This window comes from Cimex lectularius, unplaced genomic scaffold (genome assembly GCF_000648675.2).
Source record: "Cimex lectularius strain Harlan isolate CLEC.00 unplaced genomic scaffold, Clec_2.1 scaffold298, whole genome shotgun sequence".
Taxonomy (NCBI): domain Eukaryota; kingdom Metazoa; phylum Arthropoda; class Insecta; order Hemiptera; family Cimicidae; genus Cimex; species Cimex lectularius.
In genome coordinates, this window is record NW_019392861.1 from 323,068 (window position 1) to 344,021 (window position 20,954).

Here is a 20,954-nt window from a genome sequence, read left to right on the forward strand (position 1 = left end):
AATGTGAGAGCGAGATAGAAAAAGAGATAGAGAAAGGGAGAGAGAGAGTGTGTGTGAGCGAAAGAGAAAGAGAGGGAGCGTGAGAGGGAGAGAGATCGTGTGAGTGAGGGGAATGTTAGAGAATGTGAGTTTGATAGAGAGAGAGAGTGAGAGAGAGAATGAGAGAGAGAGAGACTGATTGAATTAAGTTCTTATGCAAATTTACAATACCTTGTTGAAAAATGCAAGAGGGGCAGCTAAAAGCTAGGGAAAAATAAGATAATGAGCGAAAGCTTTCTTTATTATTTAATGAGAAAGTCATAGAGAGAGACTAAGAATAGAGAATGAGAGGATGCAATTTTTAATAAGAAATTACTGGATTATACCTGGTATCCAAGCAAATCGCCTCCTATTATGCATTTATTTAATTGTAATTGTTTTTCAGTACGTTATTTTTATTTTTACGTTTTACGTTTTATTTTTTTTGGAATTTTAGTTTAGTTTTAATTTGTCAAAACCTATTCAAACTAAATAAACGAAACTTACAGCACTATCTGACCACTCTCCCCTACCCCTCGCGTTCGGTCATATTTGTTTGACAAATACAAATATAGCTTGACGATTTGCTCAAATATTTTCTTAGTAAATATAGCAATAAAACAAATACATAAATAAAAATTATCGAAACAAACAAAAATTGAAAACGGGTGTTCAAAGTGGTGACTCAGTTACATGGACGTTGAAGTTGTTCTTCCATCACTTTGGATGCTCAGCTTTTTCAGCGTAGCAGAATCTGCTTGTAAGCATACCATTTCACATCTTCCGATTTTTTGCATTGACTTATTTTTATATTACTTGCCATACGTTTTGTTTCAAAGAATTAATATATACAATACCAACATGCAAAGAAATGAACATACAAACCAAAAGTTGTAATAGCGGCTATACAAGAAGTATTGGTACTATTGGTTTGCGTACTGGTCCTTATTTTTGTCGAAACGAGAGATGTGAAATTGTTCATTTGAAAATGTTAAGTTTTTGATTTTCCCAGCTGTATTCTTAAGACCCTTTTTTGCACCGATAAGATTTCATATAAATGACTAGAATTTCCCAAAAAGAACAGTCCCTAGGACATTATGCCTTGGAAAAGAGAGAAATATACACTTTTTCGGATATCCAGATATTTTGTAACAGTACACAACACAATGAAGAAAGCGTACTTGCAAGGTGTGAGATATGTGTCCAATCTTAGGCCCAATAATTTGCAAGAGGTTTCAATTTTATCACTTTTTAGTGAAAAGAGGAATTTCTGGCTCTTATCAGAATTTGAGTGGAACCTTTATTCCAAGTGCCTTTGCAGAATAGGTCTATAACAGAGCAGGACTTTGGCTATTACTACAAATGGAGAGTCATCATCAAATTGATACGGTTTGGCATTCTCTGTATTTATCCCTTTCAAACTATTTACCAGGTCATTGTCAGACAGAATGAAACATACAGGACCCAACAGTGAATCCGGGGAACACCTCACTTTATCTCTCAAAGTTTAGACTTCTTATTTTGCCACTTGTCGAAGGGAAGAGCTGCAGAAGCCTGCAGCCATTCCTCTTATACCATATTTCGATAATTTATCTTTCAGCAATTTATGATTTATTGTGTCAAATGTGCTAAGATCACATGTGTTTGACTTAACTTGAGTTAGTTTTCCAGTGCACTGAATATGCAGTTTATGACTGCAAACTTCAGGCATTTTCATGGTGGCTGTTCGGACAAACGGTTCTTCCTCAATATCGAAGTAAAAATATATATAATAAACAATTTTCTAATTGCAATTGGGCAGACGTTTGAAATATACACAGACGTTAAAATAAGAAAGCGTGGATGAAAAAACAGTTATGATAAGGTCTTGACTACATGGAAAAAGGCACTATCCATTGGTGTAATACTGAAACACGTCTGATAAACACACCATGGAGAGTAGGAGGACCAGGATGAGCGAATGACCAAATTAGAGATTAAAATGTGGTTTTAATATTTCGAAATTTGGCCGTTACCGATAGTCTTCCTATCCTCGCAGGGTTGGACATTCAGTCACGTTTCGGCATTTCGTCATCTTCTTTGGTGTTTTTGAGTTCTTAGTCACAGTGAAGAGCGCAAAATGCCGAAACATGTCTGGCAGACTAGCCAAGCATGGATGGGCAGGCCAAAAGTATCGGTAACGACCGAATTTCAGGCACGTCGACCTACACATCACAGAGAAATCTCATCACATAGTATTTTGACTATGATTTGAACATATATTAAAATTTTATTCAAGCATTGATATATTTGATGTATCAATTATTGGTACTTTTGAATATAACAAATGATGTTAATATGAATTTTTACTAACGCAAAATTTCTTCTCTAGAAACTGCCGAAGGGCTCGATTTTAATCCTAATTGAAAAACAGGCAGATAGTTTTCGACCTCTTATTCACTCAAATAATTTCAGGAAAAATATCCATATTATTTATTTATAAATATCGATATTTGGTGGGATTTGCTATAAAAGTCAGGTTGAAAATAGTTAACTCCAAAGCGCAGGACACCTCCTCAAAACAGGATTCCCCATTGGTCGTGGGCCAGTACAGAGACCACTCCTCCTTCGAGTCAGAAAAATATAATCGTCCTTCACGTAGTTCGATCCTCTGGAATGGATGCTCACCATTGTAAGTTGAATTGTTTTATTTTCATACAGTTTTCTGTTCTAAGAATGTATAGACAGTCGGCAGGACACTGATGATGGCATTAGGTTCAGACGACATGACTGCTATGACGAATTTACAAAAATAAAAATTAATTGGAATATATAAAATTGCAATGTATGCTAAATACCATAAACATTAAAACAATAGAAACAATTAATTTCATTTAAAACCACATCTAGAAAGAGTTATAGATCTTCTATAGCATGATATTCTTACAGAAAATTTTACACATATAATTTATAAACCCCTTGTCTTATTTTATTTTACAAAAAGTCGAAAAATCTCAAATAAATAATTATTTCTTCAAATGACGGTTATGTCTTTTATGTATTAATGGTAAATTAAATTAATTTATGTATTAAATATAATCTATTTTATGTATTGATTTTCCATTTTGCCTTGAATAAAGCTTGAATTCTGCTTATTACGAATTATAATTATAATCGTAAAACGATTCTTTCAAATAAATATTTCATGAATTAAGCTTGATTAATACTCATCATAATAATGTACGAGTAGCTTAAATGATTTAACTTTGCACATTACTTATTTTGTTTTTGGTGTTTTCTTGTAGGATTGCTTTTGTATATGGTCTCTACCCAGAATTTTTCAATGCTCTTCATCACATTATAAATATGTTTTGACATTTCTTCATATCATCATCATCTTATAAATTGTATGACATAATAACATCTCCGAATAAATTACAAATACACTGAAAAGTCTTTAAAAAGTTTTGAGGTTTAAATTTTATTTATTTATGTCTATATAAAATAGTAAAATACTTGTCAATTAGGTGAATATTTTTGAAAAGACGATAACGATTTATTTCGCTTTAATATATTTCTGCATTTTCATTTATTCTTCCACCATATTTAATTTTTATTTATAGTTTTAATTAACTTATAGCATTGTTTGATGTTAACAAATAATAAAGTCGTGTCGAACATGAATAAATGTTATGACGAAGCGTTAAAGTCTTTTGACGTAGCATGTATTTTTTACTTGAAGTCAGATCCTTGAGTTAAAATAACTATATTTTAGTTTCTAACATCAGCATTGTAATAATGGAATAACTTAATTCAAAAAACTAAATACAAATAAAAATTGTATGTTAAAAAATAAATTCAATCTATAAATGAACAAGAAAAATAAATCTTTACAGTTTAACTTATAATAATATATTTCTTTTATCGTGTATAAACCTGTTTTATGTGTTTTTTGGTTCCGTGTTTTGTCTGAGTGCGTGTATTTATTAGTGTGAGAGGGAAGGGGCTGATGGTAAAATATACCTTCACCATCGCCCCTCCAATTGGTCGATGGAATACTTTTATAAATATTCCGCCATCAACAATTTAGATTAGCTTATTACTATTGTGTAGGTCGATGGAAGAATATCTAGTACTCCACCGACTAACTAGAATGTGCGCAATTTACATAGATGTGAATATATTTATTTGCGCGATTGTATAAGATGTTGGTTTTAGGATAGATTATATTTTTACATGCGTTAGAGGCTAAAATGACGTATCGTTGAAAGGGGAGAAGCTTAACTCCTTTGGCTGGGAAGCGACCTCCTGAGTCCTCAAGGTGGTTACTGGCGACCCAGCCGCATAACGGGGTAGATGAACTCCCCTGAGACCCTAAGTCAGCACATTGGGAGTGATACCCCTCGGGGTCAAAGCCAATAATATATTTCTTTATTATTATTTCTGAACAGATATATACTGATTGATTACTGATTTATATAAGTTCAAATCCTCACCAGGAACTTCCGGTAGGTCTCGAGAATCAACCGGTTTTGGCAGTCCGGGTGAAACCTCAGTCTTGTCCTTCCTACCACGGCTCCAGGGTCTATCAAAAGCTTGTTCCTAGGTCATTTTCGCCCGCCCTCAACGGTGTAAGTTTTGAGACTTAAACTCATTCACACTATCCCTCATTGTTAAATACTCTCAACACGACACGCTAGGATGGCACAATTACACAGAAGACAAACACTTTGAGCCCTGAAGATGATCTCAATAAAAGATCGAAACGTTGGCACGATAAAGAAAACGTTTTTCTGAAACCTACATCACACCCGACCGCATCTCACGATATCTGAATAACTATCGATTAACGGTCACTAATCTTTACACATTGTTAAATACATTCTACCCTATTTACATGCTGTTGCTATGTTAGACACACATTCACGTCAGTAAATACATTCACTCTCAACACACTCTAGACACAAAACTATCAGTATTATTTAAAACAACCCTGTTTCTTGGAAGAACAGGGGGGACGCCAGATACTCGCTGGCGTGCTCAACTATAATTCTCAAATCGGGTAGCATTCCAACGTGCTCTCTGTATGTACCCAAGTATTTCTCTGAATGCCGGACGTGTGTGTGTCAACCTCGTATGGCCTATCTTAATCGAGTAAAAATAAAATATTCGTAAATAAATTATTTGTGAAAGGTTAAGTCTATTAACGTTTTATTAATTACATCTTAACTGTTCTTTTTTTCTTCTTTCTTGTCATTGGAAGTTCAAGACTTCATTATATTATTGCATTTGTTAACCCGTTTCTTCGCTTGAAAATGTTTTATACCACTGTCATTGTATATTTTGTGCCAATAAAAAGTGAACGGTACACATACAGAAGTATTCGTATAAAAAATAATGGCAGAAAAATAAGCAATATAATACATTGTTTTTATTATGTGATTGCTGGTCAATACTTAAATTGGCTCTGAAGCCTTTAAAACCGAATCTTTTGGATCTTTTTTTCCTTTCTTATACTTGCGCTTTTCATTATTTCCATGTTATTATTGGATACGTTGAAGTATTATTTCTTTAGACGTTTCCTTTCATTCTTGTTTATCATCACTTGTTTTATTATCACTCACCAAGAATTTTTTACATTTTGGAAAAATTTTAGATCCCAATTTCTTATATTTTGGCCGTTGCTCTTAATTTATCTTTCTTAATTGGCCTTGGATTATTTCTGTCGGTTGCGGAATAATTATTTTTTAGCTGTACTCTGTCGTTATTCTTTCTTAGATTGTGTTCAACACTTTCATAAGTCTGTTAAATATACCTTAATCATAATCCTTTACGTCTTTGCTGTTTTCTTTGATATACTCGCTTTTTAATATATCTGTAGTTTTATCAATGTTTCATTCTTCTTTTTTTTTTTTACAGCCACTGTTCAAGACTTTATTCCATTTTCTAGCTAATTTCGATTTTCTCTTATACTTAGGCTATACCTTTTATTTTTCTGAAGGTTCTGGAATTATTTGCATGGTGTTCAGAACTTCATCGGACTCTTAAACGTAATTTTTATGGTAATATTTGCCGTTTTCTTTCATTTTTTGTTCTTATTTTGTCGTCGATCCCTTTTATTGGGAACCATGTCTTATACGGTAATAAACAAATTTTTATTTAAAAAAAAGTTTTTGATATATTCTCGATTCGTTTCTAATGTTTTGCTGCAAAAAACACAAGGTCAGATTTTTGTAAGTGTGGGTGGGTATTTTGTTTTTATCTTATCGATAAGGTTTCTTAATGTAACAAATCATTAAATTATTTGGTACAATATTCTTTTTTTTTTTTTGTTCGTTTCTATTATATGATTTTTTAAACAGTTTTTAATTTTTGGGAACAATAATATAACTAGCTTCCTTATTCTTTTATTTCTGAAGAAAAATTTTCTGGGGCACTTTTCCACCTCCCATTTTCAGTCTATTATATTACAATATAATACCAATAGCAGTAGGCTGTGAAAAATGGATTTTCTAAAGAAATAAAAGAATAAGGAAACTGGCTATATTATTGTTCTAAAAAAACTGTTTAAAAAATTACTGTTGTAAATTAATTATTAAGTAGGAGTACAGTTGATGAAAAGGTTTGTTAGCTTAGATCAAATATTTCTCATTTATACTTACTAACTGCATTTATATATTTTTATTTATTATAAACATATGTTTGTACATCGTATTTCGAGCTGCGTGCTTGGAATAACTCGGTTGTCGGTAATTTTTCGTTTATTTCACGACGAACTGTTGATTTCTTATACAATTAAATACTTTTTTAGATTAATTTATTATGTATTTTAAATATTATTGGTTGGTTTTTTTATTGGTCGGAATTTTATTTCTTAAAATTTACATGCATGGATTTGTATGTACAATTTATAAAGGGAACGAATAATATTTTTATCTCAACAAATTCCTGATATTATCTTGTCATCAATCACATTAATCCAATAAATAAAAGAGATGTATCGGTTACTCTCCAGTCAAGATCAAAATTAATTTTGAATAAACTAGGGGTTTTTTTGATTCGTCGAGGCTGAATTTGATAAGTCGACTATGCCGAAAGATCTTCCTCCATCTGGTTTGTGGACGTCTGTGCCATCAATCCCTCACTGGGCGGAGAGCTATTTGTAAAATCATCAATCACGTGGCATGTGGTCACCGGATTTGTCCTTTTTCGAAACGCCTAATTCCGGCATCCCACAGCAGTCTGTGTCGGCTGGCGGATAATTAACCGGATTCGAAACATCTGCATGCACACCTAGGAGCAGTAGATTGATGAATTTGTGAAATAGTAAATTTCGTCTCGAGACAGCTCAATTTTAGCATGCTGGGCATCCAGTTTAAAAATAGTTGTTAATAGTCAAAATTTAAAATTAAAGAATATTTTCCTGATCTTTGTAGGCCCTTCGTACACGGCTCTAGTCAAGAATAACTGTGTATTTTTAAATTTGTATATTCTGTTTTTTAACATTTTATATACATACGCAATTGCAATTTTATAATGACATTTTTTATTGATTATTCAAATAAATATTTAATAAAATTGAATATGTCAATTTCACTCTTGGTTTTCGTAAAAGATAACCAAAAACGTTTTGCAGTTTTGTAAAATTGTATTTTACTTCTTTAAAAAAAAAATACCACAAATACACCACATTGAAACAGAGTAAATATACAAGTAATGAAAAAGTTAGAACATGTGGAGCGTGGAACACTGCATATTTGTAGGCCATACAAAATTTTATTTTAGACGATCTTTTTAAAATAATTCGTTTATTTTTATTAGTTATATATAGAGAGAACATGCTTTATGGATGGCCTTTCGAAACACAAACGTCGTTTCTGAGGGAGATATGAAAAATAAATTTATTAGGTTTCGTGGTCCGCTGGACCAAATAAATTCTTTTCAATTAAGTAATCTTTAATTAAGGTTTTGGTTGAGATAAAAAACCTTAATTAAAGATTATTTACTTGAAAAGAAAAAATAAAATTGATGCAACAATGTCAAATTTGTTCAAAGTTGATTATTCTGAGATCGTGAGATGCGGTCTGGTGTGACGTAGGTTTTAGAAAAAGATTTTCTTTATCGTGCCAAAGATCGAAACGTTGGCACGATAAAGAAAACGAAAAACGTTGTCACAATAAAGAAAATGTTTTTCTAAAACCTACGTCACACCAGGCCGCATCTCACGATCTCAGAATAATGATCGACTAACGATCACTAATCACCACACATTTGTTCAAAGTTTTAAATCAATATTGAACGTTAAAAGGCTGAGAATGGGGACCGGGGTGGCTAAATGGTGTTTGCCAAACTAGCGTTTTTTAGTTCGAATTCCCAGCATATCCCATGAAATTTTAATTGAGAATAATATGAAAAATGTATTGTAAAGTGGTTCAAACGGGTTCTTGAACGTTAAAAAAAAAAGTGAAATTATCGTGACAAAACCGTCAAATTGCGATAAACTGTGACAGAGTTTCGTTATGTAATTGTTTTAAATGACAATTTGCCAGAGGACTTCTGACTGGAAGAATTGGATGCGTTAGGTGTTAGACGGCTTGACGGAACTCCAAAGTGGCCGCATCATATTTGTGTTTTGATGGTAAAAACAGATTTCGGTACTAAAATTCTTCCTAGTTGCTCAAGTCTTCTGTTAAGTTGTCTCTTGTCTTGTGTGAGGATTCCACCTAAGTCTGCTGTCTAGGTATAGTCCTAAGTATCTGAGTGCAAGTTGAAAGTAACTTTTTGTTACTGAAGTTTTGTAGAGGGCAAGACAAATTTTTCAGTGTAATCCGTTCACTGTATACATTAATTATAAAAACTTAGCTAATACTACATTTTAAGAGTTGTTTAAACGTTGGTAAAAAAAATATTACGAACTTAAGGTAATCGAAACTGGACCCAAAACTGTACAAAGCCTGCGTGAATCGAAGTTCATTTCAACTACTTTCACTTATAAAATGAGCGTTTGCTTATTTAAAAATACACAAATAAAATTTATATAAAGTTCAAAATTACCGTGTAGATGACAATATCCGAAATAGAGGATAGTGCACAATAATATCAGAAGAGTTCTTCCTGATTATGCTTAATGTTTAGTTCTCGCAGTTCCTGAACGGCCCCATGGCAGCTTATGGTCATACTTGCACAGATTTCATCTGTCAACCTGTGTAGTATGCAGAAGAGGTAATGGAAATTCTCCTGTTCCTCTTGTATAAAACCACAGAGAGCCGCTAATGCAAATTCCAATTTGGCAACTAGAAAAACAAAGTCTGGTATGGTATGAAACTTTCCACAAGCTTGTCACTGACATTGGAGCAGACAAGAAGCGCAAATGATTGAGCGAGGTACTTGAAAATTGAGACCACGACATAGTTATACCTTCAAATTGAACCTTTTTATAAAGCAATGGTCTACGCTTGCTAAAAATTATTGCCTCCATTTTGCTATGATTAATTTTAATTTACCAACGGTTGCAAAAACGTCCTACGCAGCGCATTCGTTGTCTAATCTGTTCGATGTCGTGTCTATCCTCCAAGAAGAGGAGTAGAGAGCCATTTTTACATTCTTGGGGCGAGGTATTTTGTTAAAATATAGGAGCGACAGAATGGGTCCAAGGATTAGAGCCTTGAGGAACACCAGCAACAATGTCTCTCGGTTGGGAAAGGGATGATCCAAAGGAAACACGGAATTGTCTGGATAAGAGATAGGAGTAGACTATTTTTTTTTTTTTTTTTTTTACGTTAAGTACGCTATATTCTATCATTATGCTGACTACACCATTATGCCAAATAGTCTCAAAGGCCTTTCGGACATCTATAAGAACCATGCCGTATGCTTTCGTAAGCTAAACACTAGCGTTATGTCATGTACTATCCTGGCAAATTGGGCGTGGTAGATAGTCCTGGCCCTGAAACCAAACTGCTCCGGCATAATGATGCTGTTTTCATGCAGAAATGCAGCTATGCGGGTGAGCGTAACACGCTCGAATATCTTGCTAACCGAGCTAAGTAGGCTAACAGGTCTGTAACTATTTGGATCGGATGGGGACTTGCCAGGTTTCAAAATGAGGACATCTTAAGAGGATTTCCAGTGATGAGGATAGTAGCCAACAATCATTATTTAATTTTGAAGATGTTTGTTAGGTGAACTATGGCATTTTGTGGAAGGTTTTTGAGGAAGATGTTATGAATGTTGTCAAGGCCAGGGGATTTATTGTTTTTGGGGGATTTTATAATTTTAATTATTTCTCTGGGATAGGTGAAAATACATTCAGTAGGCAGATACTGACAACTACTAATGTAGCGTTGTACCTATCTATCTATTTTTTTATTGTAAGCTAGTCATAAAACTTTTAGACATAAACCTCAAATAGAACCCATTGTAATTAGTTTCGAGTATGGCAGGTCCGGCCGGGAACGAGATGGAATAGGTGTACCAGAAATGATTGGACAAAAACAAACTACGTACCACAATGTATCGTAACAATTGTTTAAATTATGTCCTTGAACTGAATTTAATATATTTGCGTTCATTTTTTTATAATTACATAATGGGGTCAAATACTGACTTTGGGTCAAAAGGGAATTTAACGCCACAAACCGCCGGTGTTTGGGACCCGAGGATTTGATTGAATAAAAAAATTATTTTTTGTTAATTCGAGGTTTGATCATGGGAAAAGTCTGTTTGTTTTTTCTTCCGGTTAAACACGGTGAGGTGGAAAAAAGAAGAAGAAGAAAAGTTTAATGAATCAATTGGAAGAAAGCAAACAAATTGAGTTACTACTAGTAACTCTTCCAAGTTGACATGTTTTGCCGTGGGGATTCTGTTATGGGCCGGAGATGTGTATTATGTAAACAGATGCCCCGTGAGACTTCCCTTGCTCGTAAATCTTAGTCTTGGCAGCTTGGATAAATATTGAGCCCGATGAAAGTTTTACCACTCAAAGCACCTTGAGGTATATTGGTCAAATGGATCGGTCTACATCCATTTCTAATGTTAAGAATTATATTAGCCAGATGTCATTATCCAAAAGGCTTAAAATGCTATATGGAATATATAAAGACGTAAGCCGTAAAAAATAAAATAAATATGATGAAGTGGGTACATCAATTTTAATATTTGAAAAGGATGGTTCTCTACAGTCGTGACAAGTCAAGTGGTATCTTCATTCAAACTGCCAAGCACGTTCGGCATTTTCGGAAGCTGGGCTGTACGTTTCCCAGTGTTTGTCCTTTTCTTAGATTACCATACTCGCCATTGAAGACGGCAAGTTGGTGAAAAGCGTCTGACAGGTCAAAACATAGAAAAGGAAGACCAAAATGATAGAAAACAACCAAACTAAAGGTTCATCTATCTGCAGACCTCAACAAGAAATCTCATATAATTATTGTGCTTCACGTTCATTCTTGTCTACAAATAACTATTTCCCGCATCTAATATCCTCTATTAACATATGAAAATAATGTATTATTTGCAATATAAGTATAAATATCAAAAATTGTAATACCTATTAGATTTTAATTAATTAATTATAATGTAAGTTAATACCAATGATTTATTACTAAAGAAGATCAAGAAGTCTGTTTTGTAATCAACTCTTTAGTCTAAAGCTTAAAAACCCCTCTTTACAAGAATGATATGTCCGTCCAGATGTTCATTGTATCAATGACATCTTGGTTCCTGACATCCCCTTTCTTCAGGAGCTCATTTGTATTTTTAGGATGAGTATTCTACTGAGATTTTCTGGGGTATTTAACTAACTTACCACTTTTAGTTACCCTATACCCTCAGCAAATGGAAGCATTGGCAGATTAGTTTTTTTGGGCCTTTCTGCTGCTGGTGACTTTGGCTCCAGGGTTTTCGGTGGCGTATGCTCTATGGGAGCCTTTTTGTGTTTCCCTGGGCTAGGTGGTACTAGAATAGGTTGTATCTCTCTCCCATGGCTGTGGCTTCTTGGTTCATTGAAGTTCCTGTTCTTTCTGGTGTCCTATATTGAATCATAGGTGGTATGTCTCTGCTGTCGTTCATTCCTTGTTCTTTGAAAGCAGGAATTTCATTGAAACTTGGTCCCATCGAGAGTTTCTATAATGTATGAGTTGGAGCCTTCAAAATGTTTGTTAATAATTTTTGCAGGTACCCGTTCTCGAGATGCTTTTCTCCATATATCTTGACTCCATCTCTGAATAGTTGGTGAGGTGTCTTTCTAATATCAAAACACCAACAATTTTCTTTTGCTCAATTTGCCAAATTTTTAGAGCTTATCCATCTTTTCAGTGATATGGTTTGTGGCATTAAAATTGCTGGAAGACAAGGAATCAATGTTTTTATTCAAATACCCATCAGTCTTTGCACAGGGGATCCGATGCTGTTGCTGGGAGTGTTGCACTGGTTCAAAAGTGCTACATGAATGTCTGAGTCTTCTTTGGTACATTTTGTAAATATTGGGTTGTCCGGAAAATAATGCAGGATTTTGGTATTAAACAAAAAAAAAGAAACTAGTTACTTTAAAGCAATGTTCTTTAATCAAAATAATTTCCCATACTCTCAATACATTTCTCCCAACGTGTTGGTAACTTATTAATTCCGTCTGAGTAGAATTCAGAATTTTTAGAATTGATAAAGTCAATAAATGCATTTTCCAGTTCCGTTTGATTTTTGAATATTATGTGTTGTAAGTAGTGGTCCAGGTGTCTAAAAAAATGGTAGTCAGTAGGCGAGAGGTCCGGAGAGTAGGGTGGGTGAGGCAAAGTTTCATAGCCAAGCTCCAATAATTTTTGTGACGTTACACGTGACACATGTGGTCGAGCGTTGTCATGCAACAAAATGGGCCCTTTCCGATTGACCAAAGAGGGCTTCATTACTGCCAATTTCTGATGCATGGTATTAATTTGGTTACAGTATGATTCAGCATTGATGGTTTCGCCAGGATTTAAGAAGCTGTAGTGTATTAAACCAAATGAAGCCCACCATACCGTAACCATTACCTTTTTTTGATGAGTTGGGGGCTTTGGAAAATGTATTGGAGCTTCTCCTTTGTCGAGCCACTGTCCAGAACGTCTAGTGTTATCGTAGAGAATCCACTTTTCGTCACATGTAACAATTCTGGCCAGAAATGGGTCATTTTTGTTTCGACAAAGAAGTGATGCACAAACATCAAAGCGCTGATTTTTTTGGCGATCGTTTAATGAGTGTGGAACCCAATTTTCGAGTTTTTTCACTTTTCCAATCGCCTTGAGGTGGTCAGCGACGGTCGTTTTACTGACTTTGAGTTGCTCTGCAAGTTCTCGAACAGTTGTTTTGGGGTTTTCTTCCACCACTGATCGCAGAACATCATCATTAAGAGAGGAAGGCCTTCCACGACCTTCTTCATCTTCAAGGCTGAAATCTCCCTCCCGAAATTTTTTAAACCACCTTTGCACAGTGCACTCATTAACACAACCCTCGCCCCAGACTTGGTTAATGTTTCTAGCCGTTTGGGCTCCGCTTCGGCCGAGTTTAAACTCGTAAAAGAAAATCGTACGAAATTCTCGCTTTGACATTGTAAGGATGACTGAATTATTTCCAAGTAGCGGAATGCTACAGAGGTAAACAAACAATATCATTTGGAAGAGGATTAATAAGTGTTGACATTCATACAAATGAGTAATCCTGTAAACGTAAACAGAATATTTTATATAGATTTTTTTTAATGAAAACTTAAAATCCTGCATTATTTTCCGGACAACCCGATAAAAGCTTGGCCTTTTGCACTCAATTGTTCAATTTGAGCAAGAAAATTGGGCCGAAAAACTGGGGGAAAGTTCCTTGACATTACCAAATCATGACATTGCTTGCAATTGGACTGCAGACCTCCAGACCTTGTTTTCTTGTCAGGTAATACAGGAAGAAAACACCAATTGTTTGATTTCTTGATTTGAGCTAGTGTTCATGATCAATTCTTGGAAATTGAAAAATCCTAAATAAACATCTGCAATGATCAAACGTTCTTATTGTTTCCAGTTGAACAAGTCACATCCCATTATTTTCCAGGGTCTGTTTGGTATTTCACTAACTTTGGGCTCTTCAGGTTTGCCTTTTCTGAATAGAATGACAAGTAGGACAACTCAACACAAAACTGTTGAAATCTGTGGATATATTAGGCCAAAATAGATTTTCTCTTGCCACTTTGCTTCTGTGCCTCTCTGACCATGATAAATTTTGTGAAGAACTGTCCGCACTATTTTGTTTGGTGCAACTATTTGCTTTCATTTTACTATTATCCCTTCTTTCATGGAATGAAATGGATGAAAACTCTTCGCTGAAACTGTAACAATTTTTCAACACTTCACAGAGAGATGCTTTGGTCAACAGCCATCCTTCTATTATATTGGTTGTTAACTGCCCCATCATTGCATCATCATTACTAGCACTTTTTTCTTCAAATCTAGTTTTTGAGAATGGTATGTCTACATGTACTACAATATCTGGCGGGCTCATCTTTTTCTTCCTTATTAGCACAATCCCTACCTAGTATATATACAATTTTGTACATTAGAATAGGAGTATATGACATAACTTCAAAAATAATTCTTAGTAGGCATGCTGGTGCGCTGTTGGGTATTTTTTTGATTATTGCTTCCAATATGTGGTATATATGGCATATTCATTCTTGTCTACATGTAATTATTCACCCATTTAATATTGTCTATTAACATATGAAAATAAACTATTGTTTGTAATATAAGTAGAAATATCAAAAACAGTAATACATATTAGAATTACATAGTAAGTAGCAGTAATACTTGTAGAAATTTTCTTTCTTTTAGTAAACTATTACACTTAGATCATGATCAAACATCAAAACCAGAGGTGAGTTAGATATTTATCATAGCTGACAATTTACCAACAGACTTGCTCACCCATAGAAACTTACAATCTGTTAATTGATACATGTGCTATTTTAATCGCATTAATTGACAGTGAAATTTAATATACGATATGTGAAATTGTGACAAGGCGTTTCAGAATGGGTGAGACCATCTCCCGGGAAACCGGACGTAAAGAACTTCAACAACATGGAAAGAATCACAGCCACTCTGACGACGAGGGAGCTTTGGAGGGAGTTTAACAGCTTAGGCACTGAGATGATAGTTACAAAATCTGGGAGGTAAAATGAGAAAGGGAGAAATTTAAAGACAAAATGACTAAATTGTCAAATTTCTTTTTTTTTTTTAGAAAAATGTTTCCAACTTTTCAAGTGAAGTTTAGCGGGATGGTGCCTGATTCTACGTATGTCCTAATGGTTGACTTTGTCCCTCTAGACGACAAAAGATACCGATATTTATTTCACAGGTGAATTACTGTCAAGAGTCAAATATTAAATAATTGATACAATTGACCTGTATTTTTTTCCAGTTCAAGCTGGGTTGTCGCAGGAAAGGCTGATCCAATCAGCCCTCCAAGAGTGTACATTCATCCGGATTCTCCTGCTACAGGGGCTCATTGGACAAGACAAGTAGTGTCATTCGACAAGCTTAAGCTCACAAATAATCAATTGGACGACAATGGTCATGTAAGTTTTTTTTATTTGTGGAGTAATCGAATAAGTTTCAAAACGTACAAACAAAATAACCCTATTGATGCTTTAAAATGTTGCTTAATGTGTGGGTCATTATAGAGTGAAAGTAGATATGTGACCTATGAGAATCTTAAGAACCAGAAGAACTTTCTCAGTCCTGAGTTGTTGTTTTTTAATCATTATATATTTTTTTAAAATTGTTTATTGGATATTTTTAAAGAAAAATGTAAGATATAGATAAATAAAAAAATTAAATTGAGTAAAACAATTTTACCAAAAATAACAAACCATAACATCACTATCTCCATAGCTTTTCAGAGTGAAAATTTTGTGTCAATATATTAGCTCTCCTGTTTTTTTTTTTTTTTTAATTTTTCTAGGCTGTCAGAAGTCCTCAAACAAAACCTTGACTCATCCAAAAACAAAATTTTAATCCAATCTTGCTTAGACCAAATGATGTGATTTCTTGTTAAACTTAACCAAGCAGTTCTGTGCCTGGTCAGAAGTTCTGGACCAGTGGCAGGCCTTCACATGGCTTCTGCATCCTGCATCTGACTTTGCCTTACAGTGCATAAATTGACATTAACATTTTAACTTATTGAAGTCATTGCTTGATCTCAACAGAAGTAGAATGTCAATGGAGTACACTCGAAATAATAAAACGATCATCTCTTTTAGATGTGACATGGTGGCAATCTGATCCATGCCTTCTTGAGAACTTCCAGTATCTTCATTGAGATGGAAGACCCTTCAGACAGTTGGTCTGGGAATGTTAAGCACCTTGAGACTTGACTTCTTCCATCTTCCAATAATGCTACGTTATAGCCAAACCAGTATCACTTAAAACTATTTTGAAACTTAAAAATGGTACAACTTAAACAAATTGAACCTTTCAAACATTAGAAAGAAGGTTTACAGAAAAACCGACAAAGAAGAGATTGACTATTTGAAAATATATTTGTAAAATCCAATGTAAACATAAGTGGGAGATTTTATCTGTGTATTATTTACCTCTAATCCTTTAAAACAGACAAAATATTTTAAGATAATAAGGGTTTGAGTAAGAGATAACTAAAAATATTAAGAGTGGCCCCTTTTTGTCTCAGAGTAGTTGTTATGAGAGTAAATATATGCATTCGCGTGCATACATGTTAGAGAATCAATGTTGGAATATTACCACTAGACTTAGCTCAGTTATTTTGTGCAATGTGATCGGTGAATGTTAAGTACTCCATCAAACTATGTTTAGTATACAAATTGCAGCATTGTGGACTGAATTACCAAGTTTTAATAGCCATTTAGCACCTAACTTTGGTGGCTAATCTGAAAATACAACTGATTGTAATGTTGCAAAAAGACAGAATTGTCAAAAATGGAAAAAATCTGTTTCCTGCCACACCCTGCTTTATGTCGTGACATCTAGCTATGATCTTTGCTGTTAATGGCATATCAGTAAATTTAAAGTATGGGTAAAAGTGGTAGGAAATAAAACTGAATATTTTGTAGAATAAGTTTCAGGAAATCATTTTATCTTAACTTTAGAACAAAAATGGTTTTATGTAAAAAGAACATTTTTAACCTCGTAAACAGTCGATATGTTGGATTTTCCAGACAGTTAAGCCCAGTTTAAAAAAAATTTTAAATGATCATACAGTCAACTACTGAATACTGTGTTCTAGTTTAGAAGTTTTACATTCATTACATTTAGTTATTGAATTTGCAAGTTCATTAAGTTTGAGCTTTTTTAGTAGGGTCTTGAAGTACAAAATATCTCATTCCAAAAAATAAATAAATAAACTCATGATTTCAAATTTCCCGATTTTTTAACATACTCCTACACAATTATATAAGATATAAATTAAGAAAATATTACTACTTTTTACAACTGTCTACATCTAATTCTCAAGCTTATAGCTAGCTAAGTCAACATCCAAATTAATTTTGTTCCAGATAATATTGAATTCAATGCACCGTTATCAGCCACGACTGCATGTACTTTTAAACCAAGAAGGTGCACCTTTTAGAACTTTTCTTTTCGCTGAGACAGAGTTTACAGCAGTGACTGCATACCAAAATCAGAGGGTTTGTATGATTAGTTCTTAAATGTAAAAATAAATTATTATATATTACCAATAGAAGGTCTAATAAAATTATTAATTGGCCAAATCAATGTCATCAATGTCGCAATATCTTCTTGTTTTCAGATAACCCAACTGAAAATTGCAAGCAACCCATTTGCAAAAGGTTTTAGAGAGTGCGATCAAGATATTTGGTGATTCTGTTAATCACAATTCAGCGAAGAAAACTTTAACCTGTATGTACATTTGTAAAGTGTCAGATTATAATAAAACCAAATCATTATATGTATATATTTCTTTTTCAAATGATATCCATTATACTTTCAAGTGGTGCTTAATCAATGAATGATAAAATATAAGCATTTCCTAGAGCGGGATGTCTGGCCTGTATTAACATCTAGGTACTAGTTAGGATAGCACAATTTTTTGTATATATTTTTATATTAGGTCCAGAATGAGACAAGTCAGTGAAATTTGATAAAAGTGTGCAAGCACACTTTCCAATTATCAGCTACACTTTTAAGCTTGCAACTTTGTAATGCCACCTGTTACTCTTTAATAAATAATAAAAAAAGAGTGGTTCACATTGTTTGCAGAGTTATAGAAGACAAATTTGAATATAATCTTATTTACTTGCATTTATTTATTTTATTTATAATAAGATAAAAAATCAAATTGTAGATTAAAATATAAAATATGTTTAGTTTAAAAAAAATTCCATAATTATTTTTCAAAATTCTTTTAATATGATTAATTTGAACAAAAAAAAATCAATTTTATGTGAACCAAATTAGCAGATCTAAAAATTCTCATGATAATGTAATTTTTTGTTTAGAAAATTAAATCAGAAGGCTTCTTGTTTTTGAGTTTCAGTATCAAGCAATTACATGTTAAAATTTGTTTTTTTTTTACATTTTTTCTATGGTGAGAGAATGAATTACAGAAGTGGAGAACAAATATTAGAAGCATACTCAAGGTGGGGTCCAACAAGGTAACAAAATAATTTTTTTACAGAAAAAATATTTTCAAAGTCCGGGAATGTTTGGTGAAAATGCCAAAGAATTTTTAATGATTTATTACTTATCGTTGATATTATTCAAATATCACTTCAAGATCCTTAAAATTGGCTTTAAAAATGTCTGAAAAATGAAATTAAAAGAAAATGTTGAACCTTCAAAATAAAAATAACATCTTGATAAATTTGGAAGAATAAAGACCCTGAAACTAATATAAGGGCCTTGTTATGGCTATTATATACTTCGACATATGAGTCAGCAATACTGACTGTGTAGCAAAAAAAAGTTGGGTGGTTGACGATATTTACTTTAAGAGGCTCTTTGAGCCTACAATTATAATTCAACGCTGAAAATAAACTGTAACTCTATAATAAAAATAGAAATTACAGAATTCATGTTGTGGTTAAGTGAGATGAACAAATTAAATTACAAGTGAGCTTTCAGCTATTCTGTATGACCCAATATAATTCGTTAATGTCTGTGTTAAACCCCATTTATCATGGCAGCTGTATTTTAATAATAATAATAATAATAATATAAAGCCATATAAAATTACAACTTTTTTATATAAACATTAACATTGATAAAGACAAACTTCATGCCTGAAAATATTTGGACTGGATACTAACATTAAAATGAAAATAAAAGAAAAAAACTTACAGTTTGGTGTTGGCTGTATAATAAAAAGGAACCAATCACTGGAGGTCATCTCGTGAGTTTGGGGCCCCTGTTGCAACATCATAGAATGACCTATAGCTCAGAATGTGATAAATAGGATGAGAAATAAGGGAAATTTTGAAAAATGGTAAAGGAAAATTGAATTGACACAGAAAAATAGGAACTACTGGAAAATGAGGAAAAGGTCAAGGCCAGAGCCGATTTTGCTCGGGCCAAAACATACCGCCCACCTAAAATTTTAAAGAAAATTTTTTACGCTTAAACTGTACTTTCATAAAGCAACTCTGCTTCACCAGCTGTTACACAATTATAAAAAAAGCACAAAAAATTGGGTTGCTAACAATGTTTGCTATTGTTACAAGCTCAAAATACTATCATCATATATTAGCTGCTAGTCTACAATAAAACCACACAACAAACAATTAAGAATTTTTTCTGTTGGTTGAAATAGAAAATAAAATTAGGCAATATTTTAGCTATACTTTCAGCATATGATTCAGAAATACCAGCATTTACTGTAAAAACACCTTAAAAATTTGATGGTTGTCAATATTTGCTCTCAAACTTTCAGACTCTTTATATCTACCACTCAATGATATGCATTAGCTGTTGCTCTACAGTAAAAATGTACATTAGAGAATTATTTCTCTCTCTCTCTATNTACAATGTGTAATTTGAGGATTGTTTCTCTAATGATAAAAATGCAATGTATAAATTGTTGCAGTTACTGGGTTTGACATTTGCGTTCAAGTGTTTTTCTGCTTAAATTTAACTTTCATAAAGTCAATCAGCTACTCTCTAATACAAACATCTTAAAAATTTGGTTGGCTAACAATGTCTGCTTTTGCTATAATAGCAACCATAACTATTATTCTATAATAAGAACACAAATTAAGAAATTTGTCTATTGTTTGACTTAAAAGAAAATATGAAATTAATCAAGCTTTCAGTGTATAATTCAGCAACAATAGCGCTTATAGAAAAACCATCATAAAACTTTGGGTGGTTGACGATATTACTCTCAAGCTTTCAGAGGTTATTTCATCTTACAACTGAACACCATAAATTAGCTGTTTTTCTACAATAAAAATGTAAATTAGAGAATCCCTACCGTAATTTTTTAACAATATGTTATTACCATTTGCAAATTTCTGATTACAACAAATTATTTGAGGATTGTCACTCTAACCATAAGTAATGCAATGTATAAATTGTTGAGATTGCTGAGTTTGACGTCTACGTACGAGTGCGCTTTCCCGCCTAAGCTACACTTTCATGAAGCAACTCGGCTACGCTAGTGGTACTCTATAATAAAAAAACCTTAAAAATTGGTCTGGCTAATATCTCTTTTGCTATAATAGTAACCATCAACATATATTATCTATTAGTCTATAATAAAAACACAAATTAAGAAATCTTTCTATTGGGTGACAGAAGAGAGAGAACATGAAATTAAACAATCTTTCAGCTACACTTTCGGCGGGTAGTTATACTAAACCAGTTGTCAATCTAAACATTAATAATACCATAAAAATCTGCAATTGTCGAGTTTTCCGTTTAAGTACCTATGGGTAAACTTCCTGCCTAAAG

General features: G+C 33.3%; 1 protein-coding gene across 4 annotated transcripts; it reads left to right on the forward strand.

Moving 5' to 3' along the window:
• The first annotated feature begins 83 nt into the window (after positions 1-83).
• LOC106665254 (T-box transcription factor TBX10-like) lies at positions 84-17,959 on the forward strand. Of its 4 annotated transcripts, none has more exons than XM_014391550.2 (6): positions 84-2,689; positions 15,031-15,181; positions 15,250-15,366; positions 15,430-15,586; positions 17,543-17,674; positions 17,797-17,959. In XM_014391550.2, the coding sequence occupies exons 1-6, from the start codon at positions 2,674-2,676 to the stop codon at positions 17,866-17,868; spliced, it is 645 nt and encodes a 214-aa protein (XP_014247036.1). In that variant the 5' UTR covers positions 84-2,673; the 3' UTR covers positions 17,869-17,959. The 4 variants fall into 4 exon arrangements, with proteins under 4 accessions (XP_014247036.1, XP_014247040.1, XP_024084560.1 ...); XM_014391554.2 differs by having other exon boundaries at positions 86-2,689; positions 15,040-15,181; XM_024228792.1 differs by lacking the exon at positions 84-2,689 and adding an exon at positions 13,825-13,908.
• Positions 17,960-20,954: the final 2,995 nt, after the last annotated feature.